The 18,828-nt window shown below is 49.9% G+C and overlaps 1 protein-coding gene across 1 annotated transcript; it reads right to left on the reverse strand.

Annotated features, from left to right (window-relative positions):
• Positions 1–334: 334 nt before the first annotated feature.
• On the reverse strand, positions 335–17,292 carry LOC133908324 (uncharacterized). Its single transcript, XM_062350312.1, has 8 exons — positions 16,738–17,292; positions 2,893–6,217; positions 2,691–2,766; positions 2,469–2,539; positions 2,322–2,387; positions 2,145–2,234; positions 1,432–1,608; positions 335–511 (listed from the first exon to the last, which is right to left on the reverse strand). The coding sequence occupies exons 1-8, from the start codon at positions 17,124–17,126 to the stop codon at positions 476–478; spliced, it is 4,230 nt and encodes a 1,409-aa protein (XP_062206296.1). The 5' UTR covers positions 17,127–17,292; the 3' UTR covers positions 335–475.
• Positions 17,293–18,828: the final 1,536 nt, after the last annotated feature.

Raw genomic sequence — 18,828 nt, forward strand, 5'->3', positions numbered from 1 at the left:
TTTTTACATAACTGTTTAGTTAACTAAGTATAACTGTAGCAAACCACACTTAGCTCTATAACCTATGTCATATACTCAATTTTTTTTACTAACTTAGTCACACTTAAAATAAAAAATTGTTAGTCACACTTTTTATGATAAGTCACACTTGGCTAACCATATACGTGACAAACTTAGACACGAACCAAATAAACAATTGCTTACCAAAGTTTCACCAAGCTTGGCAACCAACCTAACTTGCCCTTAACTGATTTGAATTCCATTGCATGGAGCAGCAACCTAGACTGTATGGAGGAGCTTGTGACCTAGTAGAACCTACTATTTTCATAAGAGATAAAGAACACGGATGCTCTACTGTTGAATTGATATCGATAAAAAATGTCCAGAAGATGTTCTCTAGAGCAGCATATTTACATCGGCGTATGAAAAAATTAATATGGCTATATGAATACTGAAACAACAACCTAGCTTCCCGCTATCGCTCTTCAGAATTGAACTTGTTCCAAGCTTCCTGCACAATCACGGGACAAAACAATTAGCTCCATTTATCGCAACAAGTTATTTTGAGAAGACGGCTATCAATTTACCAACACAAACTTGCTTAACTGATCATTACTTACTGGCATAACTTTTCAAGTTTTTTACCAGTTGGGTGTTGCTGGAGATGTTTCTGGTCCATAAAATCTGGAAGCTTTTTAGGGTGACAGGGGAACCGAAAGACATACTAGTCATCGCAAGTTTGAAATGAGCAAGCTTTTGAAAACCAGTATTATACCTGTTACCAGTCGGTCGGGGGTACCAGTTTCCAACTGATTAATTCGGTGTTCATAGGTACTATTTTTATAATTTTTCTTTGAAGAAGTCAGTTTTGGGACATGACGAGACCCTACCTGAGTAGGCTGCTTGTCAATAATCAACTGGATGTTATTGAAATCTTGTAGGTAACTGAGTTTCTTTCTTTATTTTTTTGTGCGGAGAACTGAGCTTTTATTTGACCTATCTCATTATTCACACTAATGTGGTTATGATAGTTGTATCCACCTGGTGTCTCAAATGAACGCACTTATCTTACACATTCAGAAATGAACATGAAGGGAACGAAACATCAATAAACCAGCACTGAGTCTGAGACCCTAATCCATCAAACAGAAAAGATGAATAACTGGGTAAGAAATGCACAAGCATGGTGCTCCATATAAAAGGTAACATCTAACGCCTGGTGTTCTAATCAATTTTTTGAAGCACCACACTACTGTAGAAACATCAGAAGAGGCCTAGTGGTGACCGAGACTAGGAGGTTTCTATGGGTAAATTAGGTCCTCCCTAACAGAAAGAGACATCAAGCACCAGCCCTACCAACAAACTTCTCGAAATGTAAGCAACTGTATATAAGCAACTATCTTAAAATGCAAAGATGAACAAAGAACACACCTTAAGAAGATCAAACACCTTCTCACAAATGTATTTCTGTCTGATTGTAGCACCTCTTTGTTGTACTTTATCTGGATGGACACAAAGGGTTGCCCTCCTGTATGCTTTCTTGACCCCCGCAGCTGTAATAAGATCTGTGAGGGGAATGGACTGCCAGCCACTGTCTGAACCAAGTATCTGCCCAGAAGAAAAGATTTGCATGACTGGACTGATGTGTAGTTTGATTCATCCAGGGTAATTCAAATTCAACATGTCTGCTCAAAATGATGCAAGGCAAAATTGATCTAAGCATAAGTGAACTCAAGCAAGAACTCCATGGAATTATACATGCATAAGAAACTCCTAGTATCATATAAGATGACATTGACAGAAGTAACTAGTGGGAGGATATAACCTGATGTATGGTGCTTGATTTCCTTATATCTTTTTAAGCTTATCCCTTATGCGCATCATAGTGTCCTTCGTGACACTATTTTAACAATATTAACATGTACCAAAACTAGGTCTTATACACAACGGTTTACACCTAGTTTATATTAGAGTCATTTCTTCAAACTTCCTGAGATGAATTTCAATGGAACTCACTTGAAGCTAAAAGTATATATATTGGCCGTCCAAAGTATACATGAGAAAAGTTTCTGGTAAGAATAAGTGGAAGTTCTACAGTAACCAAGATATAATGGTTCAAACATCCTATAAGTCAAAGCACATACATATTGCAATGTGGACAGCAATGCTCGCAGATTTCCTTCTTTTCCATTTGACCATCTCTTTACTTCAGGATCAAGGAATTCAGCCAATCTCTGTATCAAAAATAAACATTTGATGTAGAAGAAGAGGTTATTTAGAAACAGAGGATTTTTTTTTCCTCTTCCTGATAACTGTCTTACATGTTTCTCTGCCTGCTCCCTCTGAACCAGCATGTCCCGCATGTTCTTTTCAGCAAGGGCTTTTGCCTGAAAATTGGTAATGGTGAGAACTACCACAGACTAGCTGACACAAACAAGTAAAGGAGACAACAAAACATTTGAGTATACCGCTCGCTCAGCTGTGCGTTGGTGCCTCTCCAGTTTTGCTTTATGTCGTAGAGCTGATTCAACCTCAACTACTGTAATAAATAGGAAAAATATAAATATGACAGAGCAAAGTCTCATGAATCATACATAATAAGATAACTGTAAAGTAGTAGTTCAGAAAATTGACACAAACAAATATTTTGACCATTTTGCAGTAGGAATGCTTCTGAATATTAGCAATACCTTCATTACAAGAATCAGTGTTTTTTCCGTGGTTACTAGAAGCTGTTTTCTGAAATTGTGCTTCCTGTTGATTATCCTGTATCAACAATGCGGATTAGAAATTATTTAAGGTAATAATTATTAGCTGCTTCAAAGAAAATCTTGGTTATTTAGTTTGGTAAATGGACAATAAAAAATATGTGTATATAATGACATCAGCTACCTGATTAGTAGCCTTAAAACTATCCTTGAAAGAGGACCTGAACCTCTCCATTCGTTCCTTTGCATCTGCAGCAGCCTTTGCCTTTTCAATCGCCCTCTCCCGAGCTTCAGCAGTTGCTCTCTCAACTGCTGCACGTTCTGCTTTCATTCTAGCTTCTCTGGCAACCTTCTCAACAGCTGCTTGAGCGGTTGTATTATCTTCTTTCTCGTGAGCTTCTGCAGATGCTCGTTGTCGTGTGGAGGTAATCCTTTCTAATGCTATTCTTTCAGCCTTCACACGAACCTCAGCAAATGCCTTCTCATGTGCTTCTCTCGTAGCTCTCTGAACAGCAAGTCTATCTTTTGCTCGCTCCATTTCCCGTTCTTTCTCTTCCTCTAACTCTCTTCTTCGTCTCTCTTTATTCTGTTCTTCTTTTTCGATTTTGCATTCATTTTCCTTCTCTTCACTAAGTCTTATGAGGACCTCCTTCCCCTTCACAAATTCTCCTTCGGACTCTTTTACGTCATTTTTCCCTTTAGTTCTCTGAACATCAAGGTTTTCTTCTCTTGATTTCTGAACAATTTCTGGTGTGGTATCTTCTGCAACCTTAGGTATAATGTCATTGTCCAAGTAAAAAGATTGCTGATCCTTGAACCTAATGTTCGATATACTGTCATCGCTATCTCTTTCTTCCATTCTACTTCCAGCATTTTGACCTTCTAATGCTGTAATTTTTGTGGTTGTAATTTCTTTATCTGCTTCTCTACAATCCACTTCAAGATTTTCAAGAACAGGAGTACTTTCGAGAACAGGAGTGCTTTTGAGATTTTCTCTACAATCCACTTTAAGATTTTCAAGATCAGGAGTCCTTTCAAGAACAGGAGTGCTTTCAAGATTTTGAGGCAAGCGCTGCGTGCTAGTGCATGCTTCTGAAAACGAAGCCCGCAGATTATTTGACCATTTGCTCATCTTCATGGCATAATCACTGAAACCATCCGTGACAAATTCACTAACAAAATGAAATGGGTTACCATCTCTGTCATTCCTTATGTTATCTTCTCCATATACACCGTTTCGTCTTTTGTTGATGCCAGTTTCCATGGATTTATGGATCTCCTTACTTTCATGGTTTAATTCTTCTTCAACCAGTGTCTTCTCAACATTCTCTAACAAGGATTCTTTTGCCTCTTTTGCCTCACCATGAGATATGATTTCCTCAACTCCGTCCATTCTGTTCTCCAAATCTTGGGGTCCCAGTGACCCTTGTGATTCTTGGAGCTGATATGGGTCTTTGTCAAAAGTATCACACGTTCTCACATTGGGTTCCATCAATTTGCCGTCTCCCACAAATACATTAAGCACTTCTGCTTCTTCATTTTCATTTTCATTAGTATTAGCACTTCCCGAAGTAACATAACCTTCCTTTTTTGGAGATCCAGCAACCTGAACTACATCTCCCTCTTGAAAATCTTCATGTGCATCTGCTTTCTTCTCAATCCCAAATTTCATCGTTTCTTCATGGAAGAGTGCTTCTGAAGTTACTTCATTTGCTCTTTCATTTTCGTTCTGTAGGCATGCTTCATCAACAAAACTGAATAGCTTTTCTTTCTCAAAAGTTTCAGGAGATTCTGCAGACTCTTCTGGTTTTGATATTTTCACTTGAATTTCCTCGATTTCATCAATATTAGGAATATTATGATGCTCCTGTAAAATTTGACTCCTTGCTGAGGCGCGTGGTATCTCATCAGTGAATGATGGAAGCTCAAGTCCCTCCTTATTGTTGTTGTCTTGGCTAGAGTTTCCTACCAGCGGAGTTTCCTCAGCACTACCATCAGAATGGCTTTTGTTACCATTAGCATGGCCTCGAGATGAACAAGCCTCCAAAAAGGAACTGGACATTTCTGGGTCAGCATGCAACTTTGCAGGTATACTATCCATAAATGAAATCTCAAATCGCCCATCATCAACATGAGCTTCTAAAGAATTTACCACCCCTGGACATTGTTTCAAATGGGATTCAGTTGGCTTTCGGTACGTCACCCTTTCCTCACAAATAGGAACTTCTGGAGACCTAGGAGCATTTTGTTCAGCCTCCATAGAAGTTATATCATTTTTTACCTGATTTACATATTCCATTCTCAGCCCTGTTGTGTCGTTACTGTCCCACAATTTCCTAAACCTTTTCAGCTCACCTGTAAAACCCCCTGCCTTTTCTTTCTCAGACTGGTCAAGCTTGGTGAAGGAGTTTGTCATCTGACCATCATTTCCTTCGCATGGAGCTGCATTAGGTCTGCACCTCTGATCATGGCTAATCAGTTCGTAAAATTCAGCATCTGATGTCCACTTGCCTAATTGTTCTAATTTACTGCCATTTTGCGTCATCTCCTGAGGCTTCCCTGGTGGTAGAATCCCTTTTTTGTCATGATCAAAGTTAACTGCACTACCGTCCTTGTTCTTATCAAGCAAAGCTACATCCTTCTTTTGATTTTCCTCTTTGGCCAATCTTCTTATGTTCAGCTTTTCTTCAAGTAGATGCACCTCTTCAGGAGCCTTACTTTCCTTAATTTCTGTTGATTTTGTGCTTCTATGGTGAGCTGGCCTCTTCCGGAGTTTAAAACTGTCACCTTTTCTCTCCATCAATTCTTTTGCAGCTTTTAATCTGGCTTCAGCAAATTCCATTGCTTCCTTCATAGCAGCAGCAGCAGCTGAGTTAGGATTGACATCAGCATCTCCATTTTCTTTACTTACCTTTTTGTTAAGCAATTTAGACGGTGGCATTGGTGATGGTTGTACTTTGATGGGTGCTGCCGGAAGGCTGATGTTGGATACCCTTAAGAATGGATAATCGGGGGAAGGTGCTTCCTCACTTGACACTGAATGAGTGCTAGGCCTGTTGCTATAGTTTTCATCCTCACAAATATTTTCAGAGATGGGAAGGCCTGTAGGGATATGCTCCTGCTGATCAACTACTGAAGCACTATTAGCACTCTTCATGCTGGAACTTGCAGTGTGTGGTGGGCTCACCTTCCCTTTTACACCATTACCATGTGTACCACTGTCTATCACTGGAACATGACTCGCTTCCGAATCATTTGACAAATTACAAGAGTCAACCACATAACTGATAGAAGGTTCCACTACGCAAGTAGTCATTTCAACAAGATCATCTGGCCTTCCCCTGGTGCTCTTGTTATATGACATGCTGAACTTTTGTTCACCATCTGGAGGAAAGGAGACTGGGTAAAACTGTTCCTCATCAAAGTGTTCACAACCAGCATCTGGATAATGTTGATAGAGTAAAGATGGATCAGTGTCCAATTGGCCGGAAACTTTTCTGATTGATGATCTGTAGGTATGAAAGTAATGAGGCATAAGTCAGAAACAATAAAACATGACATGTGCAGCACTTTTGCCAACGATAATGAAAAAGAATAAGTCCACTTTACCAACCTGAGCTTTGCCCCAAAAAAACTGAACTACAAAATAGGGTATTTAACCCCACTAATGAAAACAAGCTTCGATTAAACAAACATGAAGAACAAAATGGCAACACAATAGGAGCACAAAAAAGGCAGGTAGTCGGGTATGCCATATACATAAGAAAACAAGTGCCGGAGAAAAAAGATGAAGAATCCATGGTAATGTGGTAAACCATATAAAAAAAAGAAAAACAGAATAACCCTAAGTGGAAGGGAGTGACCCAACCCATCCGTCTCTCTTCCTTTTTCCCATCTCTATCTCATCAGACATTGCTGAAGGAAATGTCTGTTAGATATATATTGCCTTCTGTGTTATATCCCCGTGTTATAAGGGGTTCTTTGCATACTGCCACATGTACATGTATATATATTGGCCTAAAGCCTCTAGGGAATACTTGTTGTTATTCCTAACATGGTATTAGAGCTAGGTTTTCTTTTGGGCCGTCGCAACTCGTCAATCTTAGCCAAATCACCGGCTTTCTCCCTCCCATTGGCTCTCTCTCTCTTCCTCTCTGCCGCCAGCCGGGCCGCCGCCATCCTCTCCCGGGCTGCCCTCCTGTCGAATTCGCCACCCCCTCCCACCACAACCACCTGGACCACCGTCACCGCCCTCCCTCGGGACCCCCTCTCCCCAAATTTGCCGCCACTCGGGCCGTGCTGCCCTCGACGTTTCCCTTCGTCGCTACGCCGGATCCGTCGCAGCCGCCCTTCCCCAGGTCGCTCCCCTCCGGATCCGCTACCTGGTCATGTCGTCATCCCCTAAGCCACCGTTGCCGCCGTCTCCCTCCGCTGCCGAGCTAGATCCGCTTCCACCCGAGCAGCAGTCGCCCTCCCCCAAGCCGCTCCCCTCCGGATCCACCACCTGGCTGCATTGTCCTCCCCTGCGATCGGCCTCCGACCGTCCGCTCTCTATTTCCATCTAACAAAGGTGCAATGATTTTGTAAAATAAATAAATATTGCAACAGATACCGCTTTTCTTTGCGCTCTTGCCGACGCTCTGCTAATCTTTTGCACTCTCGCCATCGCTTGCCCCTACTCTTTTGCGCTCTCATTGTTGCTCGCTGCTACTCCTTGCGCTCTTGCCGTCGCCGCTTCTTCAGGATGTCATCGAGCACTTTTTCAGTTCCTCAATGCTCAATGATCTTTGATGGTGCCAACTACCGGGACTTTGCACAACATATGCGTATTCACATGTGTAGGCTTCGTCTTTAGGGTGTTCTCTCTGGCGACATTCCTTGTCCGCCTTCCCTTATTCTTCCGACAGAGCCTGTGCAGCCTTCTACTGACAAAACTGACAAAGCAGCTACTGAAGCCGCCACCACTGCCTATGATAAGGTTGTCTCTGCCTACCAGGATGCCTTGGAGTTCTACAGCGATCGGTTGTCTAATTGTGCTCAGTGGATGGATGATGATGCTCATGCAGCATCTATTTTGGTTGCTAGTTTTGAGACCTGGTTTTATTCTGAGATTGTTGAGTTCTCTACCGCCTTTCAAATGTGAACTCATCTTTGTCAGAACTATGAACCTTCTGGGGATGCATTATATATGTCTGTTGTTCGTCAGGAGCAGTCTCTTCAGCAGGGTGATACCACTATTGATATTTTCTATGCTCAGATGTTGGCAGTGTGGCGTCAGTCACCCGTGGTTACCAGCAGGAGCATGGTCATGATTATGATGAGACTTTTATACCGGTAACCCACATGACCACAGTTCGCACTCTTCTTCCTGTTGCCTTTGTGCGTCAATGATCCATCTCACAGCTTGATGTCAAGAATGCATTTCTAAATGGTGAGCTGCGTGAGGAGGTCTACATGCACCTACCACCAGGGTATTCTGTTCATAACACTATCGACGTTGTTGCAAGTTGAGGCGGCAGCAACTTCAGTGAGCGGTAGCGGCAACAGCAATGGAAGTAAGCAACAGAGGAAGCTAAGATTAAGCTCATTCTCTCCCCGTCCTCCAATCTCGTACCTCTTCTCCTATATCTATGGGTTTGCCATTTGGTGAACCCAATTATGTCTGCCATCAATGTAGTGAACCCTAAGCCCACATAGTGTGGATCATGGTTATAGGTGATGATTGTGTAATGGCTACATGCACCTTCTTGGTGCAGAGGCCGAAACATTATTTCATTGTGGAATAAAGTTTCCATCATCTATAAATTCCCTAATCCCAGCCACCAATTAGATACCCAAACCATGCTTCCATCATGGTTCCATGAGTAATGGATTCCCATCCCTTGCTCCCATGTATCAAGTAGACAGAGGTTACCCAATCGTGGTTTACTAATACTATACATATTTCAGGGTTGCACTCAAAATAGACAAAGGCTTCCACCATGGGTCCAGTGCTAGGTGATGAGTTAAAAACAACACGAAGGAAGAGTAAAGGAAGAATGTTGTCGAACTTAGGGAGTGAAGCAGGAGTTGGGGCCCGTGCTCCAGTACTACAGGAGTACATAAATAGGTAAATGTTTCCAAAAGAAGTTTTGTGCTATTTCCCACCAGCTGATAACATCTTTCGTAGCATACATCTCTATTCGGTTCATTAACCTCTTGTGCAATTTAGTTCCTTTCATGAAACAAGGATGATGAACTCCAGCGCAAACTATGTAATGGCTGGGAACCTGGGATCATAATTGGTAACTGACCATTGTCACCATGGTGCAAATCTAGTTAACACATGAATGGCCGGTAATAAATATGAGTATATGGTGACATATAATGCTAGAAAGTTACTGAAATCCCCATAACAGAAGCATTTGAACGACAAGATCCTTAGGCGGAATTCTGAGTTTCAAAGTCTCAAATTCTCCAGTTCACACTAACTCCAAGTTGAGGGGAAAAGACACCACCTCAACCGAAAGGGAACTACTTTTTGTGCAAAAGAGCTTCCAAGACAATGAGGCCCAAGATATATACTGTTTCTAGCCTCTTCAGTAGCATTACGCCACTGCATGCATCGGAGTTTAAAATAGGAGAAATTTATCTACATGGCACTAAAAGAGTGTTGTTTGGTCTCCAACACACCACACTCGTCGATTTTGCCTGCCAGACACTACGAAAACGTGGTTTGGTCTACAAGACACTGCAGTGGATAAAATATTCATACGGTGAGTGAAAAGTCATTGTTGCCCTTCTCCTCATTGTCACCCGCGCCGTCCTGCTCGGCCACGTTGCTCATGCGCGCCGACCCACCCGGCGTCGAGCCGCCGAGCCGAACCCGCCACGGCGCCATGCCGCCACTCGCACGTGCCATTCCCGCGCACAGCTTCCACCGCGCCGCTGCTTCGCCTGTGCTACCGCTCGTGCGCGACCGCCGAGTGTGCCACACCGCCGCGTCGCTGGCCCACACCACCACGCCCTCCACCGCCTGCGCGCACATCGTCCCGGCTGCGCCCCCACGTCCTTCCGCCCACCGCTCGCGCATCAAGCCACCGCCGGAGATCCCTCCGCCCCGGCCGGCTTTCCCCGCCCTCGCTTCATGCGCGTCGGTTGCGAGGTCTTCATGGCGCAAGCTCGCTGGGGCAAGCACACGAGAAGAGGGTGACGTCGTCGACATCAATGGGTCACCGTCGAGCTCGGGAAGGCGACGAATCTAATGGAGCGGTGTCGAGGCGACCGGGCGGCGATGGACCTGAACGGCTGTATGCAAGGGGAAATCAGTCGGAGACACCGCGGATCGACGGGATGACGGAGAGGGCAGGCGGCATTGCATGCGCATCGGCGCCGGACGAGATGCCTAGTGTCCTGCTGCAACCGGGTGGGGCAAAAGGCGGCTGAGGTAGTGGAGATGCTCATGACGGAAAGAGAGGGGAAATAACTTCACCGGATGCAAGAACAACCGATTGCCACGGCGGCGTTTTCCGCCGGGGCTGAGAACGAAGGTAATGGCGCGGCGAGGACCGGTGGCGACTTGTGGTGGACACGTCAGGCAGGGCAGGGCCGCCGCCCGACTCTGAGCCGCCGCCGAGAGGCTCCCCTCTGGCTTCGCGCCTGCTACGACATCTGTTAGTCGCTGAATTCTTACTCTTGGTAGTAGCTGAATTCTTACTCTCATCGAGAGAGGATGACACTAGGAGTTGGGGCAATTTTTTCTTTATTTCTCACACAAATGCCATGCCAACCTGAGGGGTTGGGGATACATATTTATAGGCCCATGGCCAGCCAAGCATATGCCAAAATGCTAGTCTAAGATGCTAGTCTAAGATGCTAGTCTAAGATGCTGTCCTAGATGCTGTCCTCTAGTCTAAGATGCTGTCCTAGATGCTGTCCTAGTGTCCTAGATGCTGTCCTAAAGCATATGGGCAGCAAGACCACTATGTGGCAGCCCCACAAAGACCATGTGCTGCACAAGGACTTATCCCATCATTCTCCCCCTAAGTCTTGTGCGTCGTCTTGTGGGAAGATTGAACCATCCCGGTCCTGGAGCAGAGCTCAAGGAACTTGAGCCTCCCAAGAGGCTTGGTGAGCATGTCCGCAAGCTGATCCTTGGTGTTGATGTAGCTCGCCTTGATGCTCCCTTCCTCCAAACAGCCTCGGATGAAGTGGTACCTCACCCGGATGTGCTTGCTCCGTTCATGAAAAACGGGGTTCTTTGCCAGGGCTAGAGCGGACTTGCTGTCCACCCTGAGCTCCACCGCTCTAGTGTCTCTGCCGAGGAGATCACCAAGCAGTCGAGCGAGCCAGAGCGCCTGAGTCGAAGCGGTGGAGGCCGCTATGTACTCGGCCTCGCAGCTGGACAGGGCCACCACCTGCTGCTTGACCGACTGCCAGCTAACGAGGCACTTGCCGAGGAAGAAGAGGATCCCGCTCGTGCTCTTGCTGGTGTCGATGTCGCCGGCGTGGTCGCTGTCGCTGTACCCGACGAAATGTGCCGCCCCAGGGCACCTAGGGTAGTAGAGGCCGTGGTCGAGAGTCCCCGCAACGTAGCGGATGATCCTCTTCACAGCCTGCTGGTGCTCCGTCGTCGGTCGCTGCATGAACCGACTAACGTAGCCGACGGAGAATGCCAAGTCCGGCCGTGTGTGGGCGAGGTAGCGAAGGCTCCCCACAAGACGCCGGTACTGCGTAGCGTCCACCTCCTCCGTCGTGCTGTCGCGGCTCAGCTTCAGCCTCTCCTCCATCGGAGTGAGAGCTGGGTTGCAGTCGGTGAGCCCAGCTAGCTCAACGACGCGCTTGGCGTAGGCGGTCTGTCGAAGCGTGATCCCGGAGTCATCCTGGTGCACCTCGATCCCCAGGTAGAAAGAGAGAGGTCCCAGGTCACTCATCTGGAAGGTGGCCTTCATCTCTTCCTTGAATGCCGCCACCTCCGCATCCTTGGTGCCGGTGATCACCAAGTCGTCGACGTAGACACCCACCAGCAGAGCAGTTCCTCCACTGCCCCGTCGGTAGATGGCCGCCTCGTGCGGGCTTTGCTCGAAGCCCATCCCTTTTAGCGTGGAATCCAACTTGGCATTCCACGCCCTCGGTGCCTGCCGCAAGCCATAGAGGGCCTTGCGCAGGCGGAGCACCTTGCCCTCCTTGCCGGGGATCGTAAATCCCGGCGGCTGGTGCACGTAGACCTCCTCCTTCAAGTCGCCGTTAAGGAACGCCGACTTGACGTCCATGTGATGAACACGCCAGCCCTCCTGGGCAGCTAGCGCAAGGAGGAGTCGCACGGACTCCATCCGTGCCACGGGAGCGAAGGCGTCGTCGAAGTCGACCCCCTCCTGCTGCACGAAACCTCGTGCCACCAAGCGAGCCTTGTGCTTGACGATGGCGCCGGCTTCATCCCTCTTCAGCTTGAACACCCACTTAAGGGTGATCGCTCGGTGACCACGAGGGAGGTCAGCAAGCACCCAGGTGCGGTTCTTCTCAACCGCATCCATCTCCAACTGCATCGCGGCGCGCCATGCCGCGTGTCTCTCGGCCTCTGCAAACGACCGAGGCTCGCCGTCGTCACACGCAAGGTGCAACTGCGCCTCCAGATCGTGAGGCACCAGTCCCGGCACCGGCTGGTCGCCGAGAAGGTTCTCCATCGTACGGTACCGCAACGGCTCGCCGTCGTGGTACGCGTCGATGCGCTCCTCGTCGTGAGAGAGCGGAGTAGCGAGCTCAACCGGGCTGTGCTCGACACGAGCTGGTGTTGGAGTAGACATGCCCGGAGAGGTGCCTGTCGGTGCTGGAGTGCGTGGCGTTGCCGGCTGTGGTGGAGCCGGCGAAGAACTCATCGCAGCCGAGGTCCTGGCTGGAGAACGTGGTGCTGTCGAAGTAGCAGGCGCCGGGGTCGGTGGAGGCTCGGGGACTGGGGTAGACACGCTCGTCGAAGAAGAGCTGCCTACTCCCCCAGCTCCCTTGAAGTGGACGTACTCGACAGTGAAGTCGTCGTACGTCGGAGCCGATCTGTCGTCCATCGCCTTGTCCCACGCCCATCCTCGCCCTTCGTTGAACACAACGTCGCGCGCCGTGTGCACACGCTGTGTCTTCGGGTCGAGGATGCGGTAGGCCTTCGAGCCCTCCGCGTAGCCGATGAACACTCCCGGAGTGCTTCTGTCGTCGAGCTTGCTGATGTGGCCAAGCTCCTTGGCGAACGCGAGGCAGCCGAAGACCCGCAAGTGGGAGACCGCCGGCTTGCGCCCATGCCAAGCCTCGTACGGCGTCCTGCCGTCGAGCGCCTTGGTAGGCGAGCGGTTGAGGATGTAGATGGCCGTCACCACCGCCTCTCCCCAGAAGACAGCCGGCATCCCCCTCTGCTTGAGGAGGGCCCGAGCCATCCCCACAACCGTCTGGTTGCGCCGCTCGACGACGCCGTTCTGCTGCGGGCTGTACGGCGCGGAGTAGTGGCGCTGAATGCCCTTATCAGCGCAGTACGACGCGAATTCAGCCGCCGTGAATTCGCCGCCGTTGTCGGTGCGCAGCACGCGCAGCTTGCGGCCGCACTCCGCCTCCGCAGCAGCCTGCGCGCGCCTGATGGCGTCCGCAGCCTCTCCCTTGCTGCCGAGGACCATCACCCACATGTAGCGGGAGAGGTCGTCGACGAGCAGCAGGAAGTAGCGTCGTCCTCCCGGTGTGGCCGGTGTCACCGGGCCACACAAGTCCCCGTGCACAAGCTCGAGCCTCTCCTTGGCTCGGAAGCTCGCCCGCTGGGGAAAGGGGAGTCGCCTCTGCTTCGTCAACACGCAGACGTCGCAGAGCTGCTCCACATGGTCGAGGCACGGCAGGCCTCGCACCATCTCTGCGGCACTGAGCCGCTTCAGGGCCTCGAAGTGAAGGTGCCCGAAGCGCTCGTGCCACTGCCACGCCTCGTCGTCCCGACGAGCGGCGAGACAGAGGGGTTGTGCCACCTGCACGTTAAGGACGTAGAGTCGATTTGTGCCTCTGGTTACCTTGGCAAGAAGGCGACGACGGCGATCCCAAATCCTCATGACTCCATCCTCAACAACCACGCGCGAACCGTTCTCATCCAGCTGTCCCAAGCTGATGATAGAGTTCCTCAACGCGGAAATGTAGTAGACTCCGGTGAGCAGCCTGTGCTCACCAGACACGGCGGTGAAGATGACGGAACCGACGCCCTTGATCTCCACGCCGGAGGCATCCCCAAATTTGACGGAGCCTCGGACGCTAGAGTCAAGCTCGGTGAAGAACTCCCGTCGACCGGTCATGTGATGGGTGGCACCGGTGTCGAGGCACCACCCGTCAGTCTTGTCGTTGCCGGAGCTGTCGCCGAGGAGGGCGTATGCTTTTGGCTCGTCAAGGTGGAGGAGAGCCGCTGCGGCCGGTGCCGCTGGAGGTAGCTCTATGCTCGCATGAGCCATGAACAGAGCCGGCTCCTCCTCCTCCGCCTGTGCGACGTGGGCCTGGCCGCGTCGTGGCTGACGACAGTCCTTGGCCCAATGGCCAAGCCGGCCGCAGTTGCGGCAGGTGTCGTCTCGTGCCGGCTTGTGCTTGCCGGCGATGCCGCCCTGGGCGCCTCCGCGAGCATCACCCTCGGCACGTCCTCGCGCCCCGGCCTGGGCATCTCTGCGCGCCTTGCGCGGCTTGCCACGCTTGCGGCCGCCTGTCGTGGAAGAAGGCTCCCCCTTCCTCCGGTCACCCTGGCAGGCATCCCACTGCTCCCGAGTGAGAAGGAGCTTCCCGCCAGTGGTGATGGGCCCCGAGAGAGATTGTGGCTCATCGCTGTCGACGACCTTGAGGCGACCTATCGCCTCCTCGATCGACATCGTGGAGAGATCCAGCAGAGACTCGATCGAGCGAGCCATCTGCTTGTACTTCTCGGGGACGCAACGGAAGAGCTTTTCGACAGCTCTCTCCTCGCCGTAGGTGTCATCGCCGAACTGCACCATCTTCTGCAACAGAGTGTTGAGACGGAGAGCAAAGTCATCAACGTCCTCACCTGGCTTGAAGGCCAGGTTCTCCCACTCCTTGCGAAGTGCCTGCAGTGTGGACTTGCGGGCGCGGTCGCTGCCGATGCGTGCCGCAGCGATGGCGTCCCAAGCCTCCTTGGCAGTCCGCTTATTGGTAAGCGAGAACTGCATCTCGGACGGGACTGCTGCGATGAGGGCATCCAGCGCCCGTCGATCCTGGTCGTAGTCGACGTCGCCGTACCGGACTGCCTCCCACATGTGCCGCACCTGGAGCTTTACCCTCATCACCGCAGCCCACTCGACGTAGTTGGTCTTAGTGAGGGTAGGCCACCCACCGCCGGGGCCGACGTCCCTGACAACAGCCTGGAACCCGTGGTGACCACGGTACCGATCCGGGGAGAGAGAGCCACGCCGCCTGTAAAGGCCGCGCTCTCCATCGACCCGTCCGCCACCGTTGCCATGCGCGCCTCCTCCAGGAGCGCCGCCGGCGCGTCCGCGCCTGTCTGGGCTGCCGCCCCGCTCGTGGGCGTGCGCCGCTGCCCACTGTGCCGCCCGCTCTCGCGCTGCCTCTGCCTCCGGCAGCTCGAGGTCCGCGTCGGCGCTGTCGTTAGCAGAAATGGAGCTGCCGGTGCTGCCGCGCAGAGCCTCGACCTCCGCTGCCGCCGCACGCGCTGCAACCGCCGCCGCCGCTGCTTCTGCCTCCGCTCTGGCTGCTGCTAGCTCCGCCGCTGCCAGCCTCGACGCCCTTGCCGCCGCCGCAGCGGTCTCTGCCGCCGCTCGCTCGCGTTCCTCTGCCGCGGCAAGTTCGGCCTCCTGCCGACGCCGCGTGCTCGAGGCGACCGAGCGCTGAGACTGCCCTGCGGACATGACGCGCTACCGGGGGAGGGCTGCTGCGTGGGGAGAGGGCTGCTTCAGACGAGCTACTGCTGCTCTGCGCAGAGGGAGAGGGGTGAGCAGGAGCAACCGGGGCTGCTGCTGCTCTTAGCTGGGGCTGCTGCGAGGCTGAGGGGGGAGATGAGCAGGAGATGCTCAGGCTACAGGATAAACAGGCTCTGATACCAGTTGTTAGTCGTTGAATTCTTACTCTTGGTAGTAGCTGAATTCTTACTCTCATCGAGAGAGGATGACACTAGGAGTTGGGGCAATTTTTTCTTTATTTCTCACACAAATGCCATGCCAACCTGAGGGGTTGGGGATACATATTTATAGGCCCATGGCCAGCCAAGCATATGCCAAGATGTAGTCTAAGATGCTAGTCTAATATGCTAGTCTAAGATGCTGTCCTAGATGCTGTCCTCTAGTCTAAGATGCTGTCCTAGATGCTGTCCTAGTGTCCTAGATGTTGTCCTAAAGCATATGGGCAGCAAGACCACCATGTGGCAGCCCCACAAAGACCATGTGCTGCACAAGGACTTATCCCATCAACATCAACGAACTGAGGAGAGAGAGGTGAGATGCTGATGAGAGAGACGAGCATTTGTGTCATTTTCAAGCTATTCTCTCTCCTCATTAGCTGAAAATGAATATTTTATTCGCTGCGGTGTCCTGTAGACCAAGCCACAATTTCGTAGTATCTGGCAGGCAAAATCGACGAGTGTGGTGTGTTGGAGACCAAACAATACTCTTTTAGTGACATGTAGACAAATTTCTCTTAAAATAGCTATTGGTGACGAAATTTAGCACTTCACCAAACAGAATCACCTTTATGGATCAGAAAATTTGCAATACATGTAGCTCAGAAATGACATGCCACCATCACACATATACAAAATTAGCGGATATGGAAAGAAGAGAAAAAAAATGCTGAAATTGGATATGCAAGACAGCATTTCATCTCCATAAATGGTGGGTAAACATGATGAATCCATCCACAGTCCATACCCTAGCCCTCCTAATCCCATTTCCTCTAAAAGCACCAACCAAACATAGGACCTAGAAATGGAGCGCCATTCTTAGCCCCCAAAAAACAGTAAGCCTCACTTAACAGTTTCACAACGAGGAAAAAAAACACAAAAATCCTAAAATGGGTGCAGATTTCGTACCTCGAGCTTCCGCTCGGCGATGCCGCGATCTCCTCCGCCATCCCCTCCGGCCCCGCGAGCATCTCGTCGTACGGCGCAGCGAAGTCCCCGAAGTCGGACCGCCCAAAGATCTCGCCGTACCCGCCCGCGCCGGCGCCGTCTCCATCGCCGGAGGCCGGGGGCAGGTCGAGGTATGGGATGGAGCACGACGCCGCCACGCCGCCGAACACCTCCGCGTAGTCCGCCGGCGCCGCTGCGAACGGCTGAGCGAACCGCGGCGGACCGCCGAACACGTCGCCGAAGGACGCCGCCAGGGCCGCCGTCGCCGCGTCCGAAGCCTTCCGCCGGTGCCGCCGCTCCCGGTGCCGCCGCGACGGCGGCGGCGGAGGCGGCGCGGCGAGCCCGTCCATGGCCGCCGTCTTCCTCGCGGCGAGCTAGAGAGAAGAGGGGCAGCGGAGCGGAGCAGGAGAGCACCGGCACCAGCGCACCACCGGCTTTTGCCGTGGGGATTCAAATAGCACTGGTTCGTTTGAGTCGTGGGTTTGGGGGCAGTGGGGAACGACAAGAACGGATGAATGGGTGGTGGGTGGAACCGGTGCAGGAAGTTTTAGTATTTGGGTGGACGTGGTGGGACCGGGGTGTCCACTCACCACTGTCCTCGCCGTCGGGGGCGGGGCAGGGACGCAGGGTAGGTCGTCCGGCGGAGACTCGCGGTCAGCTGGGTTTAACGCAGCTGGTGCCCTGGGTAACACTGATGTAATATTGCCCTCATAAAACACTGCTGAAATTTTTACTGGAGATCAATAACCCCCAGTGATTATTTCATGGTTTAACTGTCCTGATGACATGGCTCCTTGTATAAAGTCACATGTGACGTGGTATAGGTTCGTATTTAGAACGTACTCCGGATGTTCATACCGGACAATACACTTGTCATCACGTAGAGCCCGTACGATTTGGATGGTTTCCTACGACATTTTCGCACAGGACAAACCACCAATGCACACGGACACATGGTGCGTTACGTACATGCATGCCACCTACGTGGACCACCTAGTGGCGCTTTTCTATGCCGCGGCCAATACGCGCCATAAAACGTGCGAAGGCGAGGCCCGGCCGCCTGACCGGGATGCGCGCTTGTACGCTGTATGCGTGGTGCACATGCACTGCTGCGTGCGCATTCTACTGGCTACTGTCACTCACTACCTTAACAGGTTATAATAACAGATGTTAAATTCTATAATACAAAGGTTTAGATTCTGTGTATGTAAAAATATATGTGATATTAAGTTTGTCATACATTGATAAAACTAAAATAGCTATATATATAAACAGATCTAAATAAGATATATATTTGTAATATAGTTACACACATCTCAGTTTTGTAAGTCTCACATGAATTTTGCTAAAAACCGTCTATGTATATGATGTGTCATAGACGAATTTTACTGAAAATCCGTCTATATAAAGTGTCACAAACAGATATTACTGGAAACCTGTATGTATGGCCCTTACCTTAAAAACTCATTTTGTTTCTTGGTTGTTCTTATGATATAGCATATATTATAGGCATCACATGCAAATTAATATAAGAACATCTCAAGCATACATCACACATGCATATATAAATCAAATGCATCGCATGCAAATTAACATAAGAACATAGTTCACAACATAAACATACACATAACATCAGAAAATGGTTCGCAACATAAACCTAGGTAGTGTTTGGTTGCTTGTATAGGAGATAATCATGTATGGGACATAACATCCAAAAATGGTTCACAACAAAACTTAGGTAGTGTTTGGTTGCTTATATGGGAGATGATGTGTATGGGATGGTTCAGCTGGATGAGTTGATCCTGAATGGACTGGTACATATATGATGTTTGGTTAGCTGTGTAGGATGATATATATTTTTGTTTGGTTGGTTGTATAGAATATGAAGACTTGGTATAAGGTTCTATTTGGTTGCCTGAATGGGTTGATCCTGGATAGGCTGTATAGGATGATAAAAATACATATAAATAATAGATTACAAAATAACTTACTTTTTTACCATGTAACTTAGGCTAAAAATCCGTGCATGCAGATCGTGGTTGCTGCTGGGAC

The sequence above is a fragment of the Phragmites australis genome, chromosome 2 (assembly GCF_958298935.1).
Source record: "Phragmites australis chromosome 2, lpPhrAust1.1, whole genome shotgun sequence".
NCBI classification, from domain to species: domain Eukaryota; kingdom Viridiplantae; phylum Streptophyta; class Magnoliopsida; order Poales; family Poaceae; genus Phragmites; species Phragmites australis.

What these genes read in the sequence shown, in the direction of transcription:
- LOC133908324 (XM_062350312.1), bottom strand. Translation starts at nt 17,126, where the DNA reads ATGGACGGGCTCGCCGCGCCGCCTCCGCCGCCGCCGTCGCGGCGGCAC. An exon ending in GTTTTAAGGCTACTAATCAG is followed by an intron (nt 2,767 to 2,892) that starts GTAGCTGATGTC and finishes TTGTTGATACAG; the next exon opens with GATAATCAACAGGAAGCACA. An exon ending in TGCTGTCCACATTGCAATAT is followed by an intron (nt 1,609 to 2,144) that starts GTATGTGCTTTG and finishes TCTTCTGGGCAG; the next exon opens with ATACTTGGTTCAGACAGTGG.